Source organism: Hyperolius riggenbachi, chromosome 3 (assembly GCF_040937935.1).
Source record: "Hyperolius riggenbachi isolate aHypRig1 chromosome 3, aHypRig1.pri, whole genome shotgun sequence".
Lineage (NCBI taxonomy): Eukaryota > Metazoa > Chordata > Amphibia > Anura > Hyperoliidae > Hyperolius > Hyperolius riggenbachi.
Genome location: NC_090648.1, coordinates 6,710,468 through 6,735,468, shown reverse-complemented (window position 1 = coordinate 6,735,468; position 25,001 = coordinate 6,710,468). Strand labels below are relative to the sequence as shown.

The 25,001-nt window shown below is 46.2% G+C and overlaps 1 protein-coding gene across 1 annotated transcript; it reads right to left on the bottom strand.

The window, feature by feature from the left end:
* Positions 1-24,555, bottom strand: LOC137560960 (E3 ubiquitin-protein ligase TRIM11-like). Its single transcript, XM_068272148.1, has 2 exons — positions 24,444-24,555; positions 1-1,703 (listed from the first exon to the last, which is right to left on the bottom strand). The coding sequence occupies exons 1-2, from the start codon at positions 24,553-24,555 to the stop codon at positions 1-3; spliced, it is 1,815 nt and encodes a 604-aa protein (XP_068128249.1).
* Positions 24,556-25,001: the final 446 nt, after the last annotated feature.

Below are 25,001 nucleotides of genomic sequence, written 5' to 3'. Positions count from 1 at the left end.
CTAATGCGGCAGGGAGGAGCTCGGAGGAGAGGTGGGATCTTCACAGGAATAAAGGAAGATCTCTCTGGTGTCATAATCCACAGATATCCCGATTCTGTTGTTGAAGATCATATCGAAGAACCGGACAATTATGTCACGTAACTGGATCAACACCTTTTCGTCAATCATTGAAAATACATCACTCCACCTTTGCAGAAGCCACCATTTTTTTCTATATCCAGAACTAAACAAATCCAGTTTTTTGGGGTTTATACTGGAGCAGTACATCCCGACTCGCCATGGCTGGGACTCTCCAAGATCCAGTGGACAGTCATGTCTCCCTGAGGCGGAAGATTGGGCCAGGATCACTTGGGGGACATTAGATCCCTCCCGTGTTTCAGGCCCAGTCTTGGGTCTGTCTGAGGAGAAGACATGATTCCTTCCCTCTGTCTTCAATAGGTCATTGCTGGCCATAATTTCCAGAATCTTGCCTGCACAATCAGCCAGCCACAATATTACCTGCACAGTATGACTATTTGTACTCCAGATCTGGTTCTGTGGGCTTTCCGTGGTCGGGATGGGTTGGGGAAGGGTCCTGGGTGATTCAGTAGTACAATGAAAAGTGCCCTCTATACAATAACGTAGATAGGCCTGTGAGTTTGCACGCTCCTGCAATATTTCCTCATACATAATATTGGACAATGTTGCGTATAATTCAAGTGAGATGCCAGCCAGGTTCAAAGCCCCATCATGATAGAGTTGTTTATCAAATGTCTCTCTGACTCTGTCCTCATTCTCTCCATTCTCCGTGTCACAAAAGTAATCCGTGTCTGATTCTTGTAGGACAGTCAGTGGATCGGCCATGCTACATAGCTCCTCAACGTACGATATCTGACTGGACAGCTCTGATATCTTCATTCCTAGCTGTCGAATCACAGTAGTGTATGAGAGGGATAAACATTCTGCATGACTCGAGATAGCACTCAGGACTTTCTCCTCCAGGCCTTGTACCTCTCTTGTGAGGTCTCGAAGCAGGCCAGTGACTCTTTTTGTTTCACCAATAGCTTTTTCTTCTACTTTTCTCCTTCGTTCTTTTAGATTCTGGACTTCTTCCATAGTCCTTTCTAGGTGCTTATTTAAAATCGGCAACATGTTTCTCAATTTATTTAACTTCTTCCCAGAGGCCTCCTGTAGTGTCTCTACCTGGTGTCCCCGATGTTCTCCATCCAGCCTGCAGGACACACAGATACACGCAGAGTCCTCAGGGCAGTAATACTCCAGGATCTTTCTATGGGTGGGACATTTCTTCTCTTCCAGGTAATTGGTGGGGTTACATAGGACATGTTCTGGAGATGTACTGTGGACGTTCAGATGTTTCTCACACAGATGTGCTCCACAATGGATGCAGGCTTTCACAGCAGGTGCTTGGAAGTAAATGCAGTAGGAACACGGGAACGCTATCTCTTTTTGATCCTTCAGAGCAGCCAGGAAGTCATTCACCATATATCGCACCGTTACGTTAGTCTGCAAGAACGGCCGAATCCAGGACGCTCGTCGACAATATGGACATACATAATCCCTTCTCTCCACCTCCTGTATATCCAGCACACGATCAATGCAATTGCGGCAGAAATTGTGTCCGCAGGGCAGGTTTACGGGATCATTGTAGATGTCTTGACATATGGAACACTTGAACACAACTCTCAGATCTACAGATGCCATCGCTGTTGGAGAGAAGAGAGAGAAGAATGAGACAAAGTCAGACTTCTGGAATAAAGCAAAGTATTGTTGTGGTTATTTGTTCAAGATCTAGCTCTGCACCATGTTACTATGCTAAACTGAGTCAATCCCATTCAGGGCTTTATAGCAATCTGGTACCACGTCTTATCAAACAAACCCCCACTTACTAAATATGACCCAAACCTGGACACAGGACCTAGGGATAGATATCTCAGCTCCACAACTAGTTAAAGAGACTCTGTAATAGTGATGGTCAAGTAGATGCAAATAACTTTAAGTTGGTGCAAATGTGTGCAGCTTGAAAATGAACCAATCAAATTTTACCTCAGCAGGCTTTGATTGGTTCATTTTCAAGCTGCTTAAATTTGCATAAAATATTTGCATAAATTTGACTCAACTCAAAGTTATTTGCATCTACTTACCATCACTACTCTGTAATAATAAAAAAGTTCCCCTGGGGGTACTCACCTCAGGAGGGGGAAGTCTCTGGATCCTATTGAGGCTTCCCCCATCCTCCTCCATGGGAGGAGCAAGACCACCGTGGGATGGAGGAGAACAGGGTAAGCCTCCATAGGATGCAGAGGCTTCCCTCTCCTGAGGTGAGTACCCCAGTGGAAATTTTTTAATGTTACAGATCCTCTTTAAGGCAAGTAGAAACATTTTTTAAAACTCTCCAAATGCATGTCACATTGGGAACTTAAAATCGTTACTCAATGGTACTTGACTCTGTGGAAACTCGCCTCTTTTACGAAGGCTAACTCTAACCTATGCTGGAGATGTTATAAACATATGGGGACTATGGTCCACATGCTCTGGGAATGCCAAATTGTTTCAAAAATATGGAAATCAACTGAGACTTACATAAGATGACATTATATGCCAAACTTCAGATTGTCCTCCTCTGCGTAGATACTGAAAAAAATCATCACTTGCACCGGAAACCTCTTTACCACTTGATTTTAACCACTTTACCCCCATGCGTACGCATTTCTCCGTCCCTTTTTCCATCCTTTCACCACCAGGGACAGAGAAATACGTACTTTCCGCGCTCCTGCCGCTGCCCGCGCTCCCGCTCGCTCTAGCGTGCACTCCTGCTCGCATGCATGCCGCCGCCCGCTTGCCCGGAGATCAATGAACGGGAAAATCCATTCCCGTTCGTTGATCTAAGCCCCGCAATGATCTGATGCTTCTCCGATAAGCAGCGCGATCATTGTGAAAAAAAAAAGTTTCTAGCCTCTTTGTACTTCCTGCAAGCGTCCTTCTGGATGCTTGCAGGTCGCATAAACAAAATGTTACTGTGGCCATCTTGTGTATACACCCTAAAGCATTTTCACATACAAATAAATTAGTTTTACACACCTCCAACACCCCCCAATTTTTTTTTTTTGTAATAAAAAAAAAAATTACAATAAAAAAAAAAATACATAAATAGTTACCTTAGGGACTGAACTTTTTAAATATTTATGTCAAGAGGGTATAACACTGTTACTTTATAAACTATGTGCTTGTAATTAGGGATGGACGCAAAACTGAAAAAAATGCACCTTTATTTCCAATTAAAATATTGGCACCAAACATTGTGATAGGGACATAATTTAAACGGTTTTATAACCGGGACAAATGGGCAAATAAATTTCATGGGTTTTAATTACAGTAGCACACATTATTTAAAAACTATAAAGTCCAAAATCTGAAAAATAATACATTTTTTCCCACATTTTCTCCTATTTTCCCATTAAAACACATGTAGAATAAAATAATTCTTGGCATAATGTCCCACCTAAAGAAAGCCTAATTGGTGGAAAAAAAACAAGATATAGTTCATTTCATTGCGATCAGTAATGACAAAGTTATAGGCGAATGAATGGAAGGAGCGCTGAAAGGTGAAAATTGCTCTGGTGGTCAAGGGGTAAAACCCCTCAGTGGTGAAGTGGTTAACAACACAACATATTATCTCCAGCAATTGGAAATCATCTGAGGATAGCTCGTTACTGAATGAATAGCTTTATTTAACTGAAACATGATAATGGAGAGATACTCAGTCCTGAACCTTCTGCATGAGCTCCGTATACATTCACTGCAATAGTAGGCAGGCTGATGACAATGAGTTCCAATACGTAAATTCCACCCTACTGTGAAAATGAGGTAGAAGGCCTTGTTTTAGTTCTTCCTTTTGTCTTGGTTTACTTTGTTGTTTATACTTTTGCGAATGTTTACAGGGCCGGATTTACCATAAGGCACAATAGACACGTGCCTGCCGGCGCCCGATGGTGGAAAGACAGCCCTTCCCCTTCTAGAGCCCCCTCCTTCCCTATCCTGATGAGTGTAAATGAGGATACTCACCCTGCACTCTGCATTCCATTGCTGAGATTTCCTGTCAGCCGGAGGCACCTCTAGCTACCTAATACTGAGGGTACCTCTGGCTACCTAATACTAAGGGGCACATGTAGCTACCTATGACAGGCAAGGGAAGTAAGGGAGAAGTGACAGCTGGGACAGCTTGCACTCTTGCGGTGTAGCTTGGTGGGCGGTTTTCAGGTTCATGGAGGGCGGAGTTTGGGGTGCCAGGACATCTGTGCCTATAGGCTCCTGTGAGGTAAGTCTGGGCCTGCATGCATGGAGGGCGGAGTCTATGGTGTCAGGACATCTGTGCCTGTAGGCTCCTGTGATGTAAATCCGGGCCTGCATGCATGGAGGGCGGAGTCTGGGGTGCCAGGACATCTGTGCCTATAGGCTCCTGTGATGTAAATCCGGGCCTGCATGCATGGAGGGCGGAGTCTAGGGTGCCAGGACATCTGTGCCTATAGGCTCCTGTGAGGTAAATCTGGGCCTGCATGCATGGAGGGCGGAGTCTAGGGTGCCAGGACATCTGTGCCTATAGGCTCCTGTGATGTAAATCCGGGCCTGCATGCATGGAGGGCGGAGTCTAGGGTGCCAGGACATCTGTGCCTGTAGGCTCCTGTGATGTAAATCCGGGCCTGCATACATGGAGGGTGGAGTCTAGGGTGCCAGGACATCTGTGCCTATAGGCTCCTGTGATGTAACCCGGGCCTGCATGCATGGAGGGCAGAGTCTCAGGTGCCAGGACATCTGTGCCTGTAGGCTCCTGTGATGTAAATCCTGGCCTGCATGCATGGAGGGCGGAATCTCAGGTGCCAGGACATCTGTGCCTTTAGGCTCCTGTGATGTAAATCCGGGCCTGCATACATGGAGGGCGGAGTCTAGGGTGCCAGGACATCTGTGCCTATAGGCTCCTGTGATGTAACCCGGGCCTGCATGCATGGAGGGTGGAGTCTCAGGTGCCAGGACATCTGTGCCTATAGGCTCCTGTGATGTAAATCCGGGCCTGCATGCATGGAGGGCGGAGTCTCAGATGCCAAGACATCTGTGCCTATAGGCTCCTGTGATGTAACCCAGGCCTGCATGCATGGAGGGCGGAGTCTCAGGTGCCAGGACATCTGTGCCTATAGGCTCCTGTGATGTAAATCCGGGCCTGCATGCATGGAGGGCGGAGTCTCAGGTGCCAGGACATCTGTGCCTATAGGCTCCTGTGATGTAATTCTGGGCCTGCATGCATGGAGGGCGGAGTCTCAGGTGCCAGGACATCTGTGCCTATAGGCTCCTGTGAGGTATATCCGGGCCTGCATGCATGGAGGGCGGAGTCTCAGGTGCCAGGACATCTGTGCCTATAGACTCCTGTGAGGTAAATCCGGGCCTGCATGCATGGAGGGCGGAGTCTAGGGTGCCGGGACATCTGAGCCTATAGACTCCTGTGAGGAAAATCCGGGCCTGCATGTTTAGCAATTTTACTACTCACTTGAGCATATTGTGAACTGTTTTTCTTCTTAAAGCATTAAACTAGTAGCATAACCTCACCAGATACAAATTCAACCGCTAACCAGTCCAGCCATTTAACATACACTGTTGTTCATAGTAATTGGTTGACTTTTGGTCGCTGCTCCAATTACCTTCTTCTATTGGTTGAGTTGGCTTTGCTCAGTCAGCCCTTAAGGGTTAGTAACTGACTCGACGCAGAGTTTGTCCCACCAGTCTTGGATGGTCACAGTTGGCAGTTGGCTGGTGGTGTAATGGTTAAGGGCTCTGCCTCTGACACAGGAGACCAGGGTTCCAATCTCGGCTCTGCCTGTTCAGTAAGCCAGCACCTATTCAGTAGGAGACCGTAGGCAAGTCTCCCTTACACTGCTACTGCCAATAGAGCGCGCCCTAGTGGCTGCTGCTCTGCTCTGGCGCTTTGAGTCCGCAAGGAGAAAAGCGCAATATAAATGTTATTTGTCTTGTCTTGTCTATTTGTCTAAATATATATGCATTGAATAAGGACCCTACCATATATTGCTACACTCAGTACTCTCTTTCATCTTATAACCATGTACTATAACTGTTAATCTTGCTCTAGACTGTAACAATGGACATTTTTGTAAGATATATTTCATATTTCCAAAAAAGAGAAAAGAGAGCGGGGCACCACTTCCTTAAAATCCCTTAATTCCAGTTGGAAAGTTGCAGGTACAAAGCAGTGGGGGTGTCAAGTGCCCGACAGCTGTTTCGCTGGATTAAACCAACTTCTTTGCCTCTGAAGAAGCTGGATTAATTCAGCGAAACAGCTGTCAGGCACTTGACACCCCCACTGCTTCGTACCTGCAACTTTCCAACTGGAATAAAGAGATTTTAAGGAGTCTCTGAAGTCTCTTAAAAATCCTCTTTTTATAACAAAATCCTGTGTAACATTATTGCCCTACCTACACCGCCGCTGTAATCTAACTAAATACCCCCCCCCCCCCCCAAACTCCCTGGAGGGCAATCCAGGCAGCGCTTCTGCATAGAGGCAGAGCTTTCAGCTGCAGCTTTGCCTCTCAGCGTGTCTGTCAGCGCCGGATCACCGCCTTTCTCCCGCCCCTCTCAGTCTTCCTTCACTGAGAGGGGCGGGGGAGAGGCGGAGATACGCGCTGATTGCCGCCTCTCCCCCGCCCTTCGCAGCCTTCCTTCACTGAGAGGGGCGGGGGAGAGGCGGAGATACGCGCTGATTGCCGCCTCTCCCCCGCCCTTCGCAGCCTTCCTTCAATGAGAGGGGCGGGGGAGAGGCGGAGATACGCGCTGATTGCCGCCTCTCCCCCGCCCTTCGCAGCCTTCCTTCACTGAGAGGGGCGGGGGAGAGGCGGAGATACGCGCTGATTGCCGCCTCTCCCCCGCCCTTCGCAGCCTTCCTTCACTGAGAGGGGCGGGGGAGAGGCGGAGATATGCGCTGATTGACGCGTAAGGAGGCAGAGCTGCGGCTGAAAGCCCCGCCTCCAACAGCAGCAAAATCCTCGACCTCGAAAGTCATGGATTTTGCGGGGGGAGAGGGAGGGGGGAGTTAGGGGGGATTTAGTTTGATTTCAGCCGCTGGGATGCCGTGTTTTAGTTAGGGCAGTAATGTCACACAGGATTTTGTAATAAAAAGATGATTTTTAAGAGACTTCAGTGTCTCTTTAACGGAAGTGGTACCCCGATCTCTTTTCTCTTTTTCATACAAAGAATCGTTGGATGTGCACGCTCTGTGTCCCAGGTCCGGTTGTTGTGCCCTGCTGCATTTGGGGCCAGGTAATGTTGCCTCTCTTATATTTCATATTTCAAATGCTTTGTTACCTGCAAAGTTTTTCTCTTTAATAAAAAAATATTGTTAAAAAACAAAAAAAAAACAAAAAAAAAATCACATGTAGGGATTCTGACAGCCAATCTACCAAGAGACAGATCTCTCTCTGATCAGAGATAGAACTGTTGGCCGCCATAAACCACAGCATGAAATCTTGTGGGAATCGGCCTTGTGACCCCCAGCAGCTGCCCTCCTAATGTTTTATGTCCCCCTCCGATGCCCGTGCAGTTACACTTTACCTGCCGCCATTTGCACTGCTGTTGTCCTCATACTTCCGCTCTCACGCCCACACATGGCTGCCGGTGTTATAGCACACGGGACGTGTGTGTGACATCAAATACGCCCCACATGCTACATGCCGGCAGGGCCGGATTTGTATCTCTTAGTGCCCTAGGCCAACTGTCAAAAGCCGCCCCACCCCCCCCACACACAAAATATTACAGCCCCCCCATACTTGCCGCCCAGGCTTGTAATGGTAATCTGGCATCTTTTAAAGGAGTCATCAGGCAAAATCTTACAAAATGAATGCTACTTACCGGGGGCTTCCTCCAGCCCCAAGCTCCCAGCATGTCCCTCGCTGCAGCTCTGCAGCCAACCGTTCGCTGGAGCTCCGTCCCGGCGATGACGGCAGAGTGACCTCGGGGTCGCTCTGTACTGCGCCGGCGCAGTAGTTCCGGCGCACGTGGCGGTGATTGACAGCGCCGCTCGTGCAGTACAGGGCGACCCCGCAGTCACTCTGACGTCATCGCCGGGGACCGGGACGGAGCTCCAGCGAATGGCTGGCTGCAGAGCTGCGGCGAGGGACATGCTGGGAGCTTGGGGCTAGAGGAAGCCCCCGGTAAGTAGCACTCGTTTTGTAAGATTTTGCCTGATAACTCCTTTAAGCTATCAGACAGGTCCTCCAGCTCTGCATACATGTGTGTACCAGCCATTAGACAGTGGTAAAGATTAGATTGTGAGCTCCTCTGAGGACAGTCAGTGACATGACTATGTGCGCTCTAAGTGCTGCAGAAGATGTCAGTGCTATATAAATACATAATAATAATATGGAAGGACATTAGACTGACTATGGAAGATTAGAGTGTGAGCTCCTCTGAGGACAGTCAGTGACATGACTATGCACTCTGTAATGTGCTGCAGAAGATGTCAGTGCTATATAAATACATAATAATAATATGGTAGGACATTAGACTATGACTATGGTAGGATTAGAGTGTGAGCTCCTCTGAGGACAGCCAGTGACATGACTATGTACTTCTGTAATGTGCTGCAGAAGATGTCAGTGCTATATAAATACATAATAATAATATGGTAGGACATTAGACTATGACTATGGTAGGATTAGAGTGTGAGCTCCTCTGAGGACAGTCAGTGACATGACTATGTACTTCTGTAATGTGCTGCAGAAGATGTCAGTGCTATATAAATACATAATAATAATATGGAAGGACATTAGACTGACTATGGAAGATTTAGATTGTGAGCTCCTCTGAGGACAGTCAGTGACATGAGTATGTACTCTGTAATGTGCTGCAGAAGATGTCAGTGCTATATAAGTACATAATAATAATATGGTAGGACATTACACTATGACTGTGGTAGGATTAGACTGTGAGCTCCTCTGAGGACAGTCAGTGACATGACTATGTACTCTGTAATGTGCTGCAGGAGATGTCAGTGCTATATAAATACATAATAATAATATGGTAGGACATTAGACTATGACTATGGTAGGATTAGAGTGTGAGCTCCTCTGAGGACAGTCAGTGACATGACTATGTACTCTGTAATGTGCTGCAGAGGATGTCAGTGCTATATAAATACATAATAATAATATGGTAGGACATTAGACTGTGACTATGGTAGGATTAGATTGTGAGCTCCTCTGAGGACAGTCAGTGACATGACTATGTACTCTGTAATGTGCTGCAGAAGACGTCAGTGCTATATAAATACATAATAATAATATGGTAGGACATTAGACTGTGACTATGGTAGGATTAGATTGTGAGCTCCTCTGAGGACAGTCAGTGACATGGCTATGTACTCTGTAATGTGCTGCAGAAGATGTCAGTGCTATATAAATACATAATAATAATATGGTAGGACATTAGACTATGACTATGGTAGGATTAGAGTGTGAGCTCCTCTGAGGACAGTGACATGACTATGTACTCTGTAATGTGCTGCAGAAGATGTCAGTGCTGTATAAATACATAATAATAATATGGTAGGACATTAGACTATGACTATGGTAGGATTAGAGTGTGAGCTCCTCTGAGGACAGTCAGTGACATGACTATGTACTCTGTAATGTGCTGCAGAAGATGTCAGTGCTATATAAATACATAATAATAATATGGTAGGACATTAGACTATGACTATGGTAGGATTAGATTGTGAGCTCCTCTGAGGACAGTCAGTGACATGACTATGTACTCTGTAATGTGTTGCAGGAGATGTCAGTGCTATATAAATACATAATAATAATATGGTAGGACATTAGACTATGACTATGGTAGGATTAGAGTGTGAGCTCCTCTGAGGACAGTCAGTGACATGACTATGCACTCTGTAATGTGCTGCAGAAGATGTCAGTGCTATATAAATACATAATAATAATATGGTAGGACATTACACTATGACTATGGTAGGATTAGACTGTGAGCTCCTCTGAGGACAGTCAGTGGCATGACTATGTACTCTGTAATGTGCTGCAGAAGATGTCAGTGCTATATAAATACATAATAATAATATGGTAGGACATTAGACTATGACTATGGTAGGATTAGAGTGTGAGCTCCTCTGAGGACAGCCAGTGACATGACTATGTACTTCTGTAATGTGCTGCAGAAGATGTCAGTGCTATATAAATACATAATAATAATATGGTAGGACATTAGACTATGACTATGGTAGGATTAGAGTGTGAGCTCCTCTGAGGACAGTCAGTGACATGACTATGTACTTCTGTAATGTGCTGCAGAAGATGTCAGTGCTATATAAATACATAATAATAATATGGAAGGACATTAGACTGACTATGGAAGATTTAGATTGTGAGCTCCTCTGAGGACAGTCAGTGACATGAGTATGTACTCTGTAATGTGCTGCAGAAGATGTCAGTGCTATATAAGTACATAATAATAATATGGTAGGACATTACACTATGACTGTGGTAGGATTAGACTGTGAGCTCCTCTGAGGACAGTCAGTGACATGACTATGTACTCTGTAATGTGCTGCAGGAGATGTCAGTGCTATATAAATACATAATAATAATATGGTAGGACATTAGACTATGACTATGGTAGGATTAGAGTGTGAGCTCCTCTGAGGACAGTCAGTGACATGACTATGTACTCTGTAATGTGCTGCAGAGGATGTCAGTGCTATATAAATACATAATAATAATATGGTAGGACATTAGACTGTGACTATGGTAGGATTAGATTGTGAGCTCCTCTGAGGACAGTCAGTGACATGACTATGTACTCTGTAATGTGCTGCAGAAGACGTCAGTGCTATATAAATACATAATAATAATATGGTAGGACATTAGACTGTGACTATGGTAGGATTAGATTGTGAGCTCCTCTGAGGACAGTCAGTGACATGGCTATGTACTCTGTAATGTGCTGCAGAAGATGTCAGTGCTATATAAATACATAATAATAATATGGTAGGACATTAGACTATGACTATGGTAGGATTAGAGTGTGAGCTCCTCTGAGGACAGTGACATGACTATGTACTCTGTAATGTGCTGCAGAAGATGTCAGTGCTGTATAAATACATAATAATAATATGGTAGGACATTAGACTATGACTATGGTAGGATTAGAGTGTGAGCTCCTCTGAGGACAGTCAGTGACATGACTATGTACTCTGTAATGTGCTGCAGAAGATGTCAGTGCTATATAAATACATAATAATAATATGGTAGGACATTAGACTATGACTATGGTAGGATTAGATTGTGAGCTCCCCTGAGGACAGTCAGTGACATGACTATGTACTCTGTAATGTGTTGCAGGAGATGTCAGTGCTATATAAATACATAATAATAATATGGTAGGACATTAGACTATGACTATGGTAGGATTAGAGTGTGAGCTCCTCTGAGGACAGTCAGTGACATGACTATGTACTCTGTAATGTGCTGCAGGAGATGTCAGTGCTATATAAATACATAATAATAATATGGTAGGACATTAGACTATGACTATGGTAGGATTAGAGTGTGAGCTCCTCTGAGGACAGTCAGTGACAGGACTATGTACTCTGTAATGTGTTGCAGGAGATGTCAGTGCTATATAAATACATAATAATAATATGGTAGGACATTAGACTATGACTATGGTAGGATTAGAGTGTGAGCTCCTCTGAGGACAGTCAGTGACATGACTATGTACTCTGTAATGTGTTGCAGGAGATGTCAGTGCTATATAAATACATAATAATAATATGGTAGGACATTAGACTATGACTATGGCAGCATTAGAGTGTGAGCTCCTCTGAGGACAGTTAGTGACATGACTATGTACTCTGTAATGTGCTGCAGGAGATGTCAGTGCTATATAAATACATAGTAATAATATGGTAGGACATTACACTATGACTATGGTAGGATTAGATTGTGAGCTCCTCTGAGGACAATCAGTGACATGACTATGTACTCTGTAGTGTGCTGCAGGAGATGTCAGTGCTATATAAATACATAATAATAATATGGTAGGAGATTAGGCTATGACTATGGTAGGATTAGATTGTGAGCTCCTCTGAGGCTGTCTGCACCTGTGCAGTAGCATGGATACAGTCAGTCTCAGCTTTATATGCCTGTGCTTGAGTGGTTTTGATACTGCGGGGATGCAGTGCAGCTGCACTTTGAGGCCTTGTTCAAACTATTTGCGCTGCTGTGCGTATTTCAGCAGCGCATATGGTGTGCGATCAACAAGAACATCAGAAGTGCATAGACAGCACTTCTGACATTCAGACTATGGATGCTGCGCAGCAGTGCGATGTGCTATTGCTGATCCCATTCACAGTAATGAATGGGATCAGCAGCACAAAGCACGGCAACGCAGATGGCGTGCAAATCGCGTGCGCTTTTGTTCCGAACGCACAGCCATCTGCATTGCCTAATGTGACCGATGCCTGAGGGTCTGAGCGCTGGATCGGCGTGGCACCGGAGGACAAGAAAAGCCTCTTTAGGTTCCAGAGGCTTCCTCCTCCCAATGTAAGTATCCAAATGTGTCCAAGCCTCAAAGGTTTGGTCTAAAGGCTTTTGGGTTCAAGAGAGGGAGAGGAGAAGATAGGCGAGAACAAAAGAATGGAGAAAAGGAGGTGAAGGGCAATATAGGGGAGGAGAGGGAAGAGAGAATGCGAGAAGGGAGAACTATAAAGAGTACAAGAGAGGGGACAATTATGGTGAAAGAGAGGATAGCAAAGGACAGGAGGAGAGAGATAGGAAAAGAGTGACACAAACTAGAGGAAAGGAGAGAGAGTGGTAGAGAGGCAGGGAGTGGGGGGAGGGGGCAAAAGACAGAGTGGAGGGGGATATCAGGGCAGTTTCCCAGCCTTTGCTGTTTCCTTCTCCCCCAAATACAAAATTGAAAGGAAAAGGGAGACAGAGGAAGGAAGAGGAACAAAAGAGATGGAAAGGATAGAGATGGGGAAGGAAGGAAAAGAGGTAGCTAGAGCAAAAGATAGGACAGGAAAAGAGAGTGAGAAGAAAAGTGCAGAAGAAAGGAGATATTTCTCAGGGTCCAGAATAGGCAATACAATAACCAGGCTGAGACGAAGCATTCAGCTGCAGCTGCCAAGTGAGCTTATCTACAGACATTGCATTGCAGCTGTTTGTTTACTAATGGCCCGTACTCACGGGCTGCAAAACTCGCCTGTCGCCAGCACACGTGAGCGTGTGGGCGACAGGCCGGCGACAGCTTCTCGCCAGGTCCCTCCGCGTACACATGCGGAAGAGGGACCAGCGGCAAGGCGGAAGCTGTCGCTGACGTTCCTCCTCCCCCCGCCGGAAGCTCACCGGAAGGTCTGTGAACCTCAATGGAGGTTGCTGTTGCTAGTCCGCGTACTCACGCGGACTAGCGACAGTTGCGGCGGGGGGGCAGCGGCGACTGTCGCCATGCGATTGAAAGTTTAAATCGCATGGCGACATAGCGACGGGCGACAGTTCGGGGGCGCGCGCGCGTGCGACGGCCCATACTCACGGGCGACCTGTCGCCGCAACACGCGCGCGCCGCGTGTTGAGGCGACAAAAGTCCCTCGTGAGTATGGGCCATTACTCCTCCCAGCCTGGTCTTCTGACTGAAGTGTGACACCTCCGTGCTTTGTCCCCATAGCTCCAAAGTCACTGATCCCTGGGTGGGCGCTTGTATTCTAATGCTAATTTATCCCATTAATTGGAGATAAGCAGGAGCGGGCAGCATATCCTGGAGGAGAGGAAGTACAGGATCTTTGATCTTCGCGCCGCTCTGTACTGAAGGCAAGGGGGCGGAGTCAGTGTGTTTGTAAACACACCAGCGTCTCTTCTGTACATCTCCGCCCACCATCTTATTGAAGTTCAAACTGAAGGGAAAGTCAGGCGGCCGCTTTATTGAGGACTACGGATACAAAGCTGCCTGTTTGTAGTAAGTGTCTCTGTCCCTAAACCAGTCGCCGCACATGGAACAGACTTTGTCCGTGTGGTCTGCAGATATGTGTTGGGAGGGGGAGTGTTATAGTAACGGAGGGGGAGAGCCCAGCGAGCAGAGAGGAGTCACGGGGAGAGAGTGCAGGCTGCAAATGGCGGTCAGGCGAGCCGCAGGCAGCACGAATGAACGGAGGGTGTTCTGCTCTGCTGCACACACTTTCTGCCCCTCTGCCGCCCCAAGCAGAGCTGAATTTCTGGCGCCCTAGGCCATGGCCTATGTGGCCTAGCCAGAAATCCGGCCCTGCATGCCGGTAGCCATGTGGGGCCCTCATGTAAAAGTACGAGGACTGCGGCAGCGGGTAAAGTATAACTGCATGGGGACTGTGAGGACATAAAGCATTGGGGGGGGACAGCGGTCGGGGCTTTCATCATCACGTTCATCATTCGTGATTATCGCACAACGTTACTGCTGCGCACCCGAGATTTCCCAACATGTCTGATTGTTACATGCAATCAATTTGGGCCCGAAATTGGTTGCATTCTCGATTGAGCATGCTCTTAGTGGCACCGATTTACATTCCGATTATAATTATCGAATGGTCCATCGGCCACCGAGTCAAGTAATCTATGGACGCCTTGAGTCTATTGCAGCCGGAAGATTCATAAGATAACTTTAAAGGACCTCTGTCATGAAAATCTTAAAAAGTAAAATACATGTAAACATATACAAATGAGAAGTATGTTTCTTCCAGAGTAAAATGAGTCATATATTACTTTTCTCCTATGTTGCTGTCACTTACAATAGATAGTACAATTCTGACAGAACCAACAGATTTTGGACTAGCCCATCTGCTCACGGAGGTTCTCAGGGTTTTCATTATTTTTAAAAGCACTTAATGAATGGCAGTTGCTCCGTCCAACTGCCAAAAAAGTGTGCAGCGAGCAGAAAGACTGGCCAGCATCTTTGTATAAATCTTTTCAGGGTATGTCTTTATAAAGAATTAGCTGTTTGCCCGGCGTTGCCCGGGAATGTATTTGGCTGGTGTTGGCTCCGCCTACTTTTTCTAACTCTAACACACAATTACTCAATGATCAAGTTTGTGAGCTTTGCCATCCTTGGCATCAATAATTTGCATTGAAATGAAAAAATCAGATTGGCTGTTTGTGCCTCCACCCCCTTTTCTGAATTTGGACCCCAGTCACCCAATGACCAACTGTACCAGGTTTGAGGCCTGTGCCATTCACAGTGCAAGAATAATAGCAATTAAATATTCCCCTTGAAAAGCAATAGGTGAAGTTTGATTCACTTTTTAGGCTCCACCCACTTTTCTGAATATTAATCCCAGTCACCCAGTGACCAACTGTGCAAAGTTTAAGAACCCTGCCATTAACAGTGTAAGAATGGCTGCAGTTTACGTTTTCCCAGTGAAATTTGTATTTGTCTCCGCCCACTGATGACCCGGCATTGCCCGTGTATGTATTTGACTGGTGTTGGCTCCGCCCACTTTCTAACCCTAACGCACAAACATTCAATGACCAAGTTTGTGAGCTGTGGGGTCCTTGGCATCAATAATTTGTATATTCCCAGAAAAACTAAACAAATCAGATTGGCTGTTTGTGGCTCCGCCCCTCTCCAGCATTTGAACCCCAGTCACCCAATGACCAACTGTAGCAGGTTTGAGGCATCTGCTATTAACAGTGTAACAATGGCAGCAATTTAAATATTCCCCTTGAAAATCATCAGGTGAATTTTGATTGGCTATTATAGGCTCCACCCACTTCCCTGAATATTAATCTCAGTCACTCAGTGACCATCAGGGCAAAGATTGGGAACCCTGAAATAAACAGTGTAAGAAGGACTGCAGTTTACACTTTCCCAGTGAAATTTGTTTTAGGCTCCGCCCACTTTTTGTAACCTGGACACAAAGTCACTACTCAATGCCCAAGTTTGTGAGTTTTGGGGTCCTTGGCATCAATAATTTGTATTTTCCCATGAAATGAAACAAATCTGATTCACTGTTTGTGGCTCTGTCCCCCTTTCTGAATTTGAACCTCAGTGACCCAATGACCAACTGTACCAGGTTTGAGGCTTGTGCCATTAACAGTGCAAGAATGGCAGCAAATGTAATATTCTCCTTGAAAATCAACAGATGAATTTTGATTGGCTTTTTTAGGCTCCACCCACTTTCCTGGATATTAATCCCAGTCAGTCAGTCACCCAGTAACCAGCTATGCTAAGTTTGAGAACCCTGCCATTAACAGTGAAGAAGGGCTGCAGTTTACAATTTCCCAGAAAAATCTGTTTTTAACTCCACCCACTTTTTGTAACCTGGACACACAGTCACTACTCAATGACCAAGTTTGTTGGCTTTTGGGTTCCTGGCATCAAAATTGTTCTAATGGAAGCAGTTTATCCAGCAAAGAAATCTGGCTGTTTTTGGCTCCGCCTCTTTAGTGAATTTAAACCCTAGTCACTTAACGACCGACTGTAGCAGGTTTGAGGCCTCTGCCATTGACAGTGTAAGAATGGCTGCAGTTTCAATATTCCCATGGAAAATCAATAGGTGAATTTTGATTGGCTTTTGTAGGTTTCACCTACTTTTCTGAATATCAATCCCAGGCAGTCACCCAGTGACCAACTGTGTCAAGTTTGAGAACCCTGCCATTAAAAGTGTAAGAATAGCTGCCGTTTATATTTCCCCATGTAAAAAGTTAGTTTTGGCTCCTCCCACTATTTCTAACCTTGACACACAGTCACTCAAAGACCAAGTTTATGAGCTTTGGGGTCTTTGGCATCAATAAGTTGCATTTTACCATTGAAATTAAACAAATCTGATTGTCTGTTTTTGGCCCGCTCCCTTTTCAGAACGTAAACCCCAGTCTCCCATTGACTGGCTGTACCATATTTGAGGCCTCTGCCATTACAAGTATATCAATGGCAGCAATGTAAATATTCCCCTTGAATATCAAAAGGTGAATTTTGATTGGCTGCTGTAGGCTCCACCCACTTTCCTGAATATTAGTCCCAGTCACCCAGTGGCCAACTGTGTCAAGTTTGAGAACCCTGCCAATAACAGAATGGCTGAAATCAATCTAACAAATCAGATTGGCTGTTTGTGGCTTCACCCCCTTTACTGAATTTGGACCCCAGTCACCCAATGACTGACTGTATCAGGTTTGAGGCCTCTGCCATTATTCCCCTTGAAAATCAATTGGTGAATTTTGATTAGCTGTTGTAGGCTCCACCCACATTTCTGAATATTAATCCCAGTCACCCAGTGGCCAATTGTGTCAAGTTTGGGACCGCTGCCATACAAAAAATTAAGTTGGCGCCGCCCACTTTTTCTAACCTTGACAAACAGTCACTCAATTATCAAGTTTATCAGCTTTGGGGTCAATGGTATCAATACTTTGTATATTCCCATTGAAAAATAAACAAATCTGATGGGCTGTTTGTGGCTCCGCCCCCTTTCAGAATTTGAACTCTAATCACCCAGTGACCAACTGTACCAGGTTTGAGGCATCTGCTATTAACAGTGTAAGAATGGTAGCAGCTTAAATATTCCCTTTGAAAATCAAAAGGTGACTTTTTATTGGCTGTTGTAGGCTCCACCCACCTTCCAAAATCTTAATCTCATCCACCCAGTGACCAACTGTACAAAGTTTGGGAACCCTGCCATTAACGGTGTAAGAATGGCAGCAGTTTATATTTTCCCAGTAAAAGTTGTTTTGGCTCCACCCAATTTTTGCAAACTGAACACACAGTCACTCAATGACCAAGTTTGTGAACTTTCAGGTTCCTGACATCAAAAATGTGTGAATGGAAGCAGTTTATACTCCAAGGAAATCTGATTGGCTGTTTGTGGCCCCCGCCCCTTTAGTGAATTTGGTCCCCAGTCACCCAATCACCGACTGTAGCAAGTTTGAAGACTTTGCCATTAACAGTGTAAGAATAGCAGCAGTTTAAATATTCCCCTTGAAAATCAATAGGTGAATTTTGATTGGCTGTTGTAAGCACCACCCACTTTCTGGAATATTAATTCCAGCCATTCAGTGGCCAAGTGTGCCAAGTTTGAAAACCCAGCGATTTACAGTCTAAGAATGGCTGCAGTTTACATTTTCACATTTAAAATGAATGGCTGAAATTTGATTGGCTGTTTAATGCTCCGCCCACTTTTCCTGGATTTGTAACCTCGGTCACCAAGTGACCAACTGTGCCAAGTGTGGGGTGTCTGGCTTGATTACTGTGAGAACGGTAGCTTTTTCCATTTTTTCCATTGACATGAATGGGTGAAATTTGATTTGCTGTTTGTAGCTCCGCCCATGCGAGACCCCCAGAACATATCATCCCAGGTAGTAAGGGATCTGTGTACCAAGTTTCGTTCAAATCGGTCAAGGCGTTTTCGCGTGATCGCGGCACATACACACATACACACACACACACACACATACATCCGATTTTATATATATAGATAAAGGCCATGTTGAGAATCCTCCATGAAGAGATGGCCTAACCCAAAACCCGTCGGTTCTGTCAGATTTCTACTACTTACTGTAAGTGACAGCAACATAGGAGAAAAGTAATTTATGGCTCTTTTTACTCTGGAAGAAACGTATTTCTTATTTGTATTTGTTTTAAATTTTAAATTTTTTGCGACAGTTCCTCTTTAAAAAAAACAAAACCTTTTTGGTACTATCATCATGGAAGATACTGTAATGTAGCGCACACATTTGGAACGTAAGACCCCACTGAAGAATGTGGCACAATTGGACAGGGACATCTTTTTTCAATCAATGTGCAAGAAAGCAATCTTATCCTAACAAGTATACACAGTACTATCAGAAACCCAGTTCAGCATCCCTTCAACTGCTTCTCACAGCGACTCTGCTTCAGAACAGCAGAAAGGATCCAGAATCATCTCATTAAGGTTTGTTACAGCAAAAAGAGAATTACCCAAGATGATCTGCGCATATTCTACACTGCAAGGACCATCATCAGAAGACATGAAATCTACATTACAGAAATTCTACAAACAATTACAGCACCAATTAATCCAAAACAAAATAAACTCCACAGCCTTATGCCTGGTACACACCATGCAATTTCCCGTATGATAGACGGGTCAAATCGATTATTCTCGATATGTCAGATCGGATCATTTTCTGATCAATTTTTCCGATCACTTCTATACAAAATTGATCAGAAAAATGATCGGGAATCAGATCTGACCTGTCGGAAATAATCGATTTGACCCGTCTATATGACAGGAAATTGCATGGTGTGTACCAGGCATTAGACTCAAAGCTGATTACATTCAGGAAAACGACACAAGAGAACCCCATCCAGAGCCTAAAACTGTGGAGCTGAACTCTTGCACAGGACAGAAGGAAACACAGAGAAATGCACCCTGTATGTATTTAGAGAGCCTGTCTAATTCCCCCTCATCTGTGTCTAATCACAAGTTGTAGTTTGATCTCTCAGCTGTGTCAGCTGGCTGCCTTGGCAGAGTTGCTAATTTGTAAACACAGGATGTTAACAATATGTCTGCTGCCATAAAAGCAGGAAGTGGACACACTGCAGATTTATTGCAGGATTTGTATCAGCTGTAACAAAGCAATGTTTTCCTGTAAAGGTTGTTATGCTGCTGCTTATCTCAGTTCAGGTCCGCTGTAACTTGTCCAGCTATAACCCAAGCAAAACTGAATTGGCTGTTCTATCTAAAGGATACACAACAGAAGAGTTGATGTGACTTGCAGTGACGTGGAAGACATTTTGGGAGGGTACGACTAAAGGAATGATTTCACAGCGGATCTGATAATTCATCATTTGAACACAGCGAGCCTGTGAATAGCAAACCCAAGAAGGGCAATACCTGGATTCAACTATCAGGCCGGAGCAAGAAAGTAGAAGACTATATTGACAACTTCAGGAAAAGAATCAAATTGGAGATACTGGACAAGAAAAAAAAAACACTGTCTCAAACTCAATTTACCTGGGGGCCGCAGGAGGCAATGGCTTCAATTCATCAAGCATTACCGCATTCGGTAATGCTGAAAACAGCTGACTTAACGAAGCACTTTAGAAAATGTTAATTCATCAAAGCTGTTACCGAATGAGAAGCTGAAATGACACAGCAATGAGATAAATTACCGACATGTGCTCAACAAATGTTAATTCATCAAGGTTCCCACATTCGCTAGCACATTCGGTGTTTATCTCCAGCTCTCCCCTGTCGTTACAGGCATCGAAAGCCTTCTGTGTGAATGTTTTCATGATTAGCAGGAGCAGGCAGCCAATAGAAACAGCCCCTGTTCTCCTGCAAGTGCAGCTGATAGGTCACACAGGCTTCTCCACAGAAGCTTTCAGACCCCCCAGGCAGTAGTGTTGTCCGGATCATGAACGATTCGGATCTTTGATCCGAATCTATTTTATGAGTCGATCATCCGAATCATCAAAATGAACGATTCGGATCGCAAAAGGGGCGGGGCCAGGAGCGACACGCCCCCTCTCAGCGGGCAGCGGGGTCCTGGAAGCAGAGCAGAGATGGATCGCTCTGTTGGATGGGAGGCAGCCTTGCAGCCACAGGTAGATGAGAGAGAGGGGACATGGGTGCCACTGCCAGATATGTGTAGAGCACACATACTGGCTGCAATGTGCTGCCCATTATAGGCTGTCTGTTCCGTAGTGCTGCACAGTGATCACATTGGAAGCTTTTGGCTCAGCACAGCTCAGTAACTTTGCAGACACTGTGATTGAAAGGCAATATAATCCTCCTGCACTCGGCACTAAACAGCTGCACTTATCTTCTGGGAATGCTTTCTTTCACTGTGCGACCTTTTCTTTCAGAGTGTACAGATGAGCATATAGGTGAAATATATGTAAAGCATATGACTTCAGCATGTGGGTATTACGTGCAAACATTTCTGCTCTCTGCTCGTCCCTCCTCCCATCTCTGTCCACTCCCTGCCCTCTGTCCATCTTCTCCCCTTCTCTGTGTGTCCACTCCCTCCCCTTCTCCTGTCCACAGACCTGTCCTGCTGTTCATTTCACCCCCGAATGCTTCTGGTAGTAAAATGATCCGAGATTCGGATCAAAGATCCGGATCTCTTCAATGATCCGATTCGAATCATCCGGATCATTGAAAAGATCCGAACTTCCCATCTCTACCAGGCAGTGAGCAGAGAGAACGGGTCAAAATATATCCCCAGATTCCCTTCGGTGGTGTAACCCTTTCAGGCCCTGTTTGATAATGCAAAGATGCTGGTGGTGAAATTACCAAGCATGGCATTTGTAATGTCTCCAGGAAGTTCATCTACGTTGTGGCAAATAAGTAAAATGTTAAGAAAGACTGATGGACAGATTCAGAGCAGCAGAGGCAGTATAAATAACAGTAACTATAACACGTTTACATGTAAAGGGATGTCTGGATGCCTTCTATTGTTATCAGCTTGTAACACACGGACATTCCAAGCTGCTCTGCACCACTCTGCTGTTATCGAACAGCCTTTGATGAATTGAAGCTCGGTAACTTTACGAACCTCTACCACACATGGGAAAATATTGATGAATTAGCACAGTGAAGTGTAAAATACCGAATGCGGTATTTTAAGGACTGGGGTTTTGTTATCGAACACCCTTTGATGAATTGAAGCCAAAGTCAGGATGAGGCTGGGTCCATAAGGGATTTCACAAAAAAAGTCAATCAGCAGCTCCAGCCAAACCCCCTCCCAGCCCCCCCTACCCCCCCCCCCCCCCCCTTGCATTGATTTTTATTTCAAAAACAAATTCACACTGAAGCGAACTATTTTGCCTATTTTACCTTATAGTTCGCTTCAGTGCTCCCATTACAAGTAATACGCCGTGTCCCCGCCGCAAAACGAGGGCTGCAGCTTTCAGCTTCAGCTCTGCCCCTGCTGACGTCAATCACGGCGCATCGCCGCCTCTGCCCGCCCCTCTCTGTGTTTTGGAACCGGCTGTTCCCCCGGTCTTTTTATTTATTTATTTATTTTTGCAGCAGGAGGTGTCTCATAAGCCATGGGACCTGGCGGTGGTCCCATGGCGGTCATTTTGGCGCTGCAGAAGGTGTCGCGTAAGCTATGGGACCTGGCGGTGGTTCCATGACGGTGGTTTTGGCACTTCAGGAGGTGTCGCGTAAGCTTTGGGACCTGGCGGTGGCTCCATGACGGTGCTTTTGGCGCTGCAGGAGGTGTCGCATAAGCTTTGGGACCTGGCGGTGGTTCCATGACGGTGGTTTTGGCACCTCAGGAGGTGTCGCATAAGCTGTGGGACCTGGCGGTGGTTCCATGACGGTGGTTTTGGCGCTGCAGGAGGTGTTGCGTAAGCTTTGGGACCTGGCGGTGGTTCCATGACGGTGGTTTTGGCACCTCAGGAGGTGTCGCGTAAGCTTTGGGACCTGGCGGTGGTTCCATGACGGTGGTTTTGGCACCTCAGGAGGTGTCGCGTAATCTTTGGGACCTGGCGGTGGTTCCATGATGGTGGTTTTGGCGCTGCAGGAGGTGTCGTGTAAGCTATGGGACCTTCTGCGGCAACTATACTAGCTACACTAGGGGCAACTAGGGATGCTCATCGCTTTCAGCGGAATTCATTTGTCCACGATTCCGGACGGATTTGGTGGTTCCATTCCGTTGCATCGGAACAGAATTGCCATAGCGCTATAGCGGAAATTCCGCGGCACGATGCGTAATTCCAGCAGAATGCGGATTTTTGTACACCAATCACAAGGAAGCCCCTAGAAGAAGTTTAAAGTGAAAACAACAGGATTTCTTCATGAAAATCTTCATTTCTGCACCAATCAGAGGCTTACAAAAACCACCCAAACAGATTTCTGCATGAAAATCGGAATTATTTCAGCACCAATTACAGTCTTAACAAAAACCAATCAATCCTATGTTAGCAACCAGCTCCCTAGCTATCTCACCTATCCCACCATTTTGTATAGGTCCCATAGCCTAAGCGACTCCTCCTGCGGCGCAAAAACCACCGCCAGGTCCCATAGCCTACCTGACACCTACTGCGGCGCCAAAACCACCACCATGGCTTACGTGACTCCTTCTGTGGCGCCAAAACCACCGCCATGGAACCACCGCCAGGTCCCATAGCTTACGCAACACCTCTTGCGGCGCCAAAACCACCGCCATGGAACCACCGCCAGGTCCCAAAGCTTACGCGACACCTCCTGCGGCGCCAAAACCACCGCCATGGAACCACCGCCAGGTCCCAAAGCTTACTCGACACCTCCTTTGGCGCCAAAACCACCGCCATGGAACCACCGCCAGGTCCCATAGATTACGCAACACCTCCTGCGGCGCCAAAACCACCGCCATGGAACCACTGCGAGGTCCCATAGCTTACGCAACACCTCCTGCGGTGCCAAAACGACTGCCATGGAACCACCGCCAGGTCCCAAAGCTTACGCGACACCTCCTGCGGCGCCAAAACCACCACCATGGAACCACCGCCTGGTCCCAAAGCTTACTCGACACCTCCTTTGGCGCCAAAACCACCGCCATGGAACCACCGCCAGGTTCCAAAGCTTACTCAACACCTCCTGCGGCGCAAAATCACCGCCATGGAACCACCGGCATATCCCATAGCTTACGCGACACCTCCTGCGGTGCCAAAATGACCGCCATGGAAACACCGCCATATCCCATAGCTTACGCGACACCTCCTGCGGTGCCAAAATGACCGCCATGGAAACACTGCCAGGTCCCATGGCTTAAGCGATACGCAAAACTAGTCCCATGGGCTACCATACCAGTGCAAGTCTTACATGGGGCCCCAAGCACTCTATTGATATGGAACTCCAAAACCCACCAAGGACAGCTGCAGTGCCAGAGGTGTAATCAGAGTAAGGAAACAGCTTGTTAAGGATTACTACTATGCAATGTACATATAGCAGTGTTTATTACCAGCACAGCACCAATAAATAGCTAATGAGATGGATGAAGGAGGGACCCTAGAGGGCCCCTCTGTTCCAGAGACACCGGTACGATCACAATCACTGCATTATCTATTGCTACGCCACTGAACAGATACTTACCTAGGATGAGGGAAGCCTCTGGATCCTCTGAAGGCTTCTCCTGTCCTCCTCCTGACCACCGTGGCTGCCCGGGTTCCTCCTGAAGACCACACACATGTTCCTCTTTATGTAAGAGTGCGGCTGCACCAAACACTCCCGCACCTTCGCAAAGCTCATACAGGAAGAGGGCGCGTTCACAATCAAAAATATCACAAGCTCTTGTCAGATTCCTTTCACGGGTCCACTGGCGGGAATGGTGGCCAGGAGGACGGTATGGAAAGCATCTACAGGATCCAGAGTCTTCCCTCTTCTGAGGCATTAGTGACCCGATGTTCGCCTCAGGTTCCCTCAACAGGCAAAATAACGTGGAATCTGAACTTACCTTGGGCTTCCTCCAGCCCCCTGTAGCCCGCGAGGTCCCTTGTGGTCTCCTTGGAAATCTCCGTTCTCCCACTGGCAGCTCTGGTAGCAGACACGACTTTGCCGAGACTCATGCGCAACTGCGCGGCCCATCCAAGCACCCGTCACCGCAAGAACTGCGCAAGTGCAGAATTTTCTCTGCGATCGGCGTGTGATCGAGCTAGGCGCGCAGATAGGTCACACATGTGCAGTTGCGTCTGCCAGCAGAAGAACGGAGGGGACCAAGAGGACGTCAAGGGACCTTGCGGGCTACGAGGGGCTAGAGGATGTCCTAGATAAGTTCAGATTCTGTTATTTTGTCTGTTCCGGGTCTTTTTAATGAAAAATCTTGTAGAAGAAAAGGACTGATTGGGCACTTACCAAACTTTCCTCATGCAACAAGTGTGATCCAACTTCTCCTTCAACCAGGTCCTCGTACAACGTGTGTGATCCAACTTCTCCTTTAGCCCAGTGAATATGATCAGGTCCTCATACAACATAGGAGATCTAACTTGTCCTTCAGCCTGGGGAGCAGGACCAG

Excerpts from the sequence above, each read along its gene's own strand:
- LOC137560960 (XM_068272148.1), bottom strand. The coding sequence starts at position 24,555 with ATGAGTCTCGGCAAAGTCGTGTCTGCTACCAGAGCTGCCAGTGGGAGA. Across the intron at positions 1,704-24,443 it reads GGGGCTGGAGGAAGCCCAAG|CGATGGCATCTGTAGATCTG; the intron begins GTAAGTTCAGAT and ends TCTCTCCAACAG.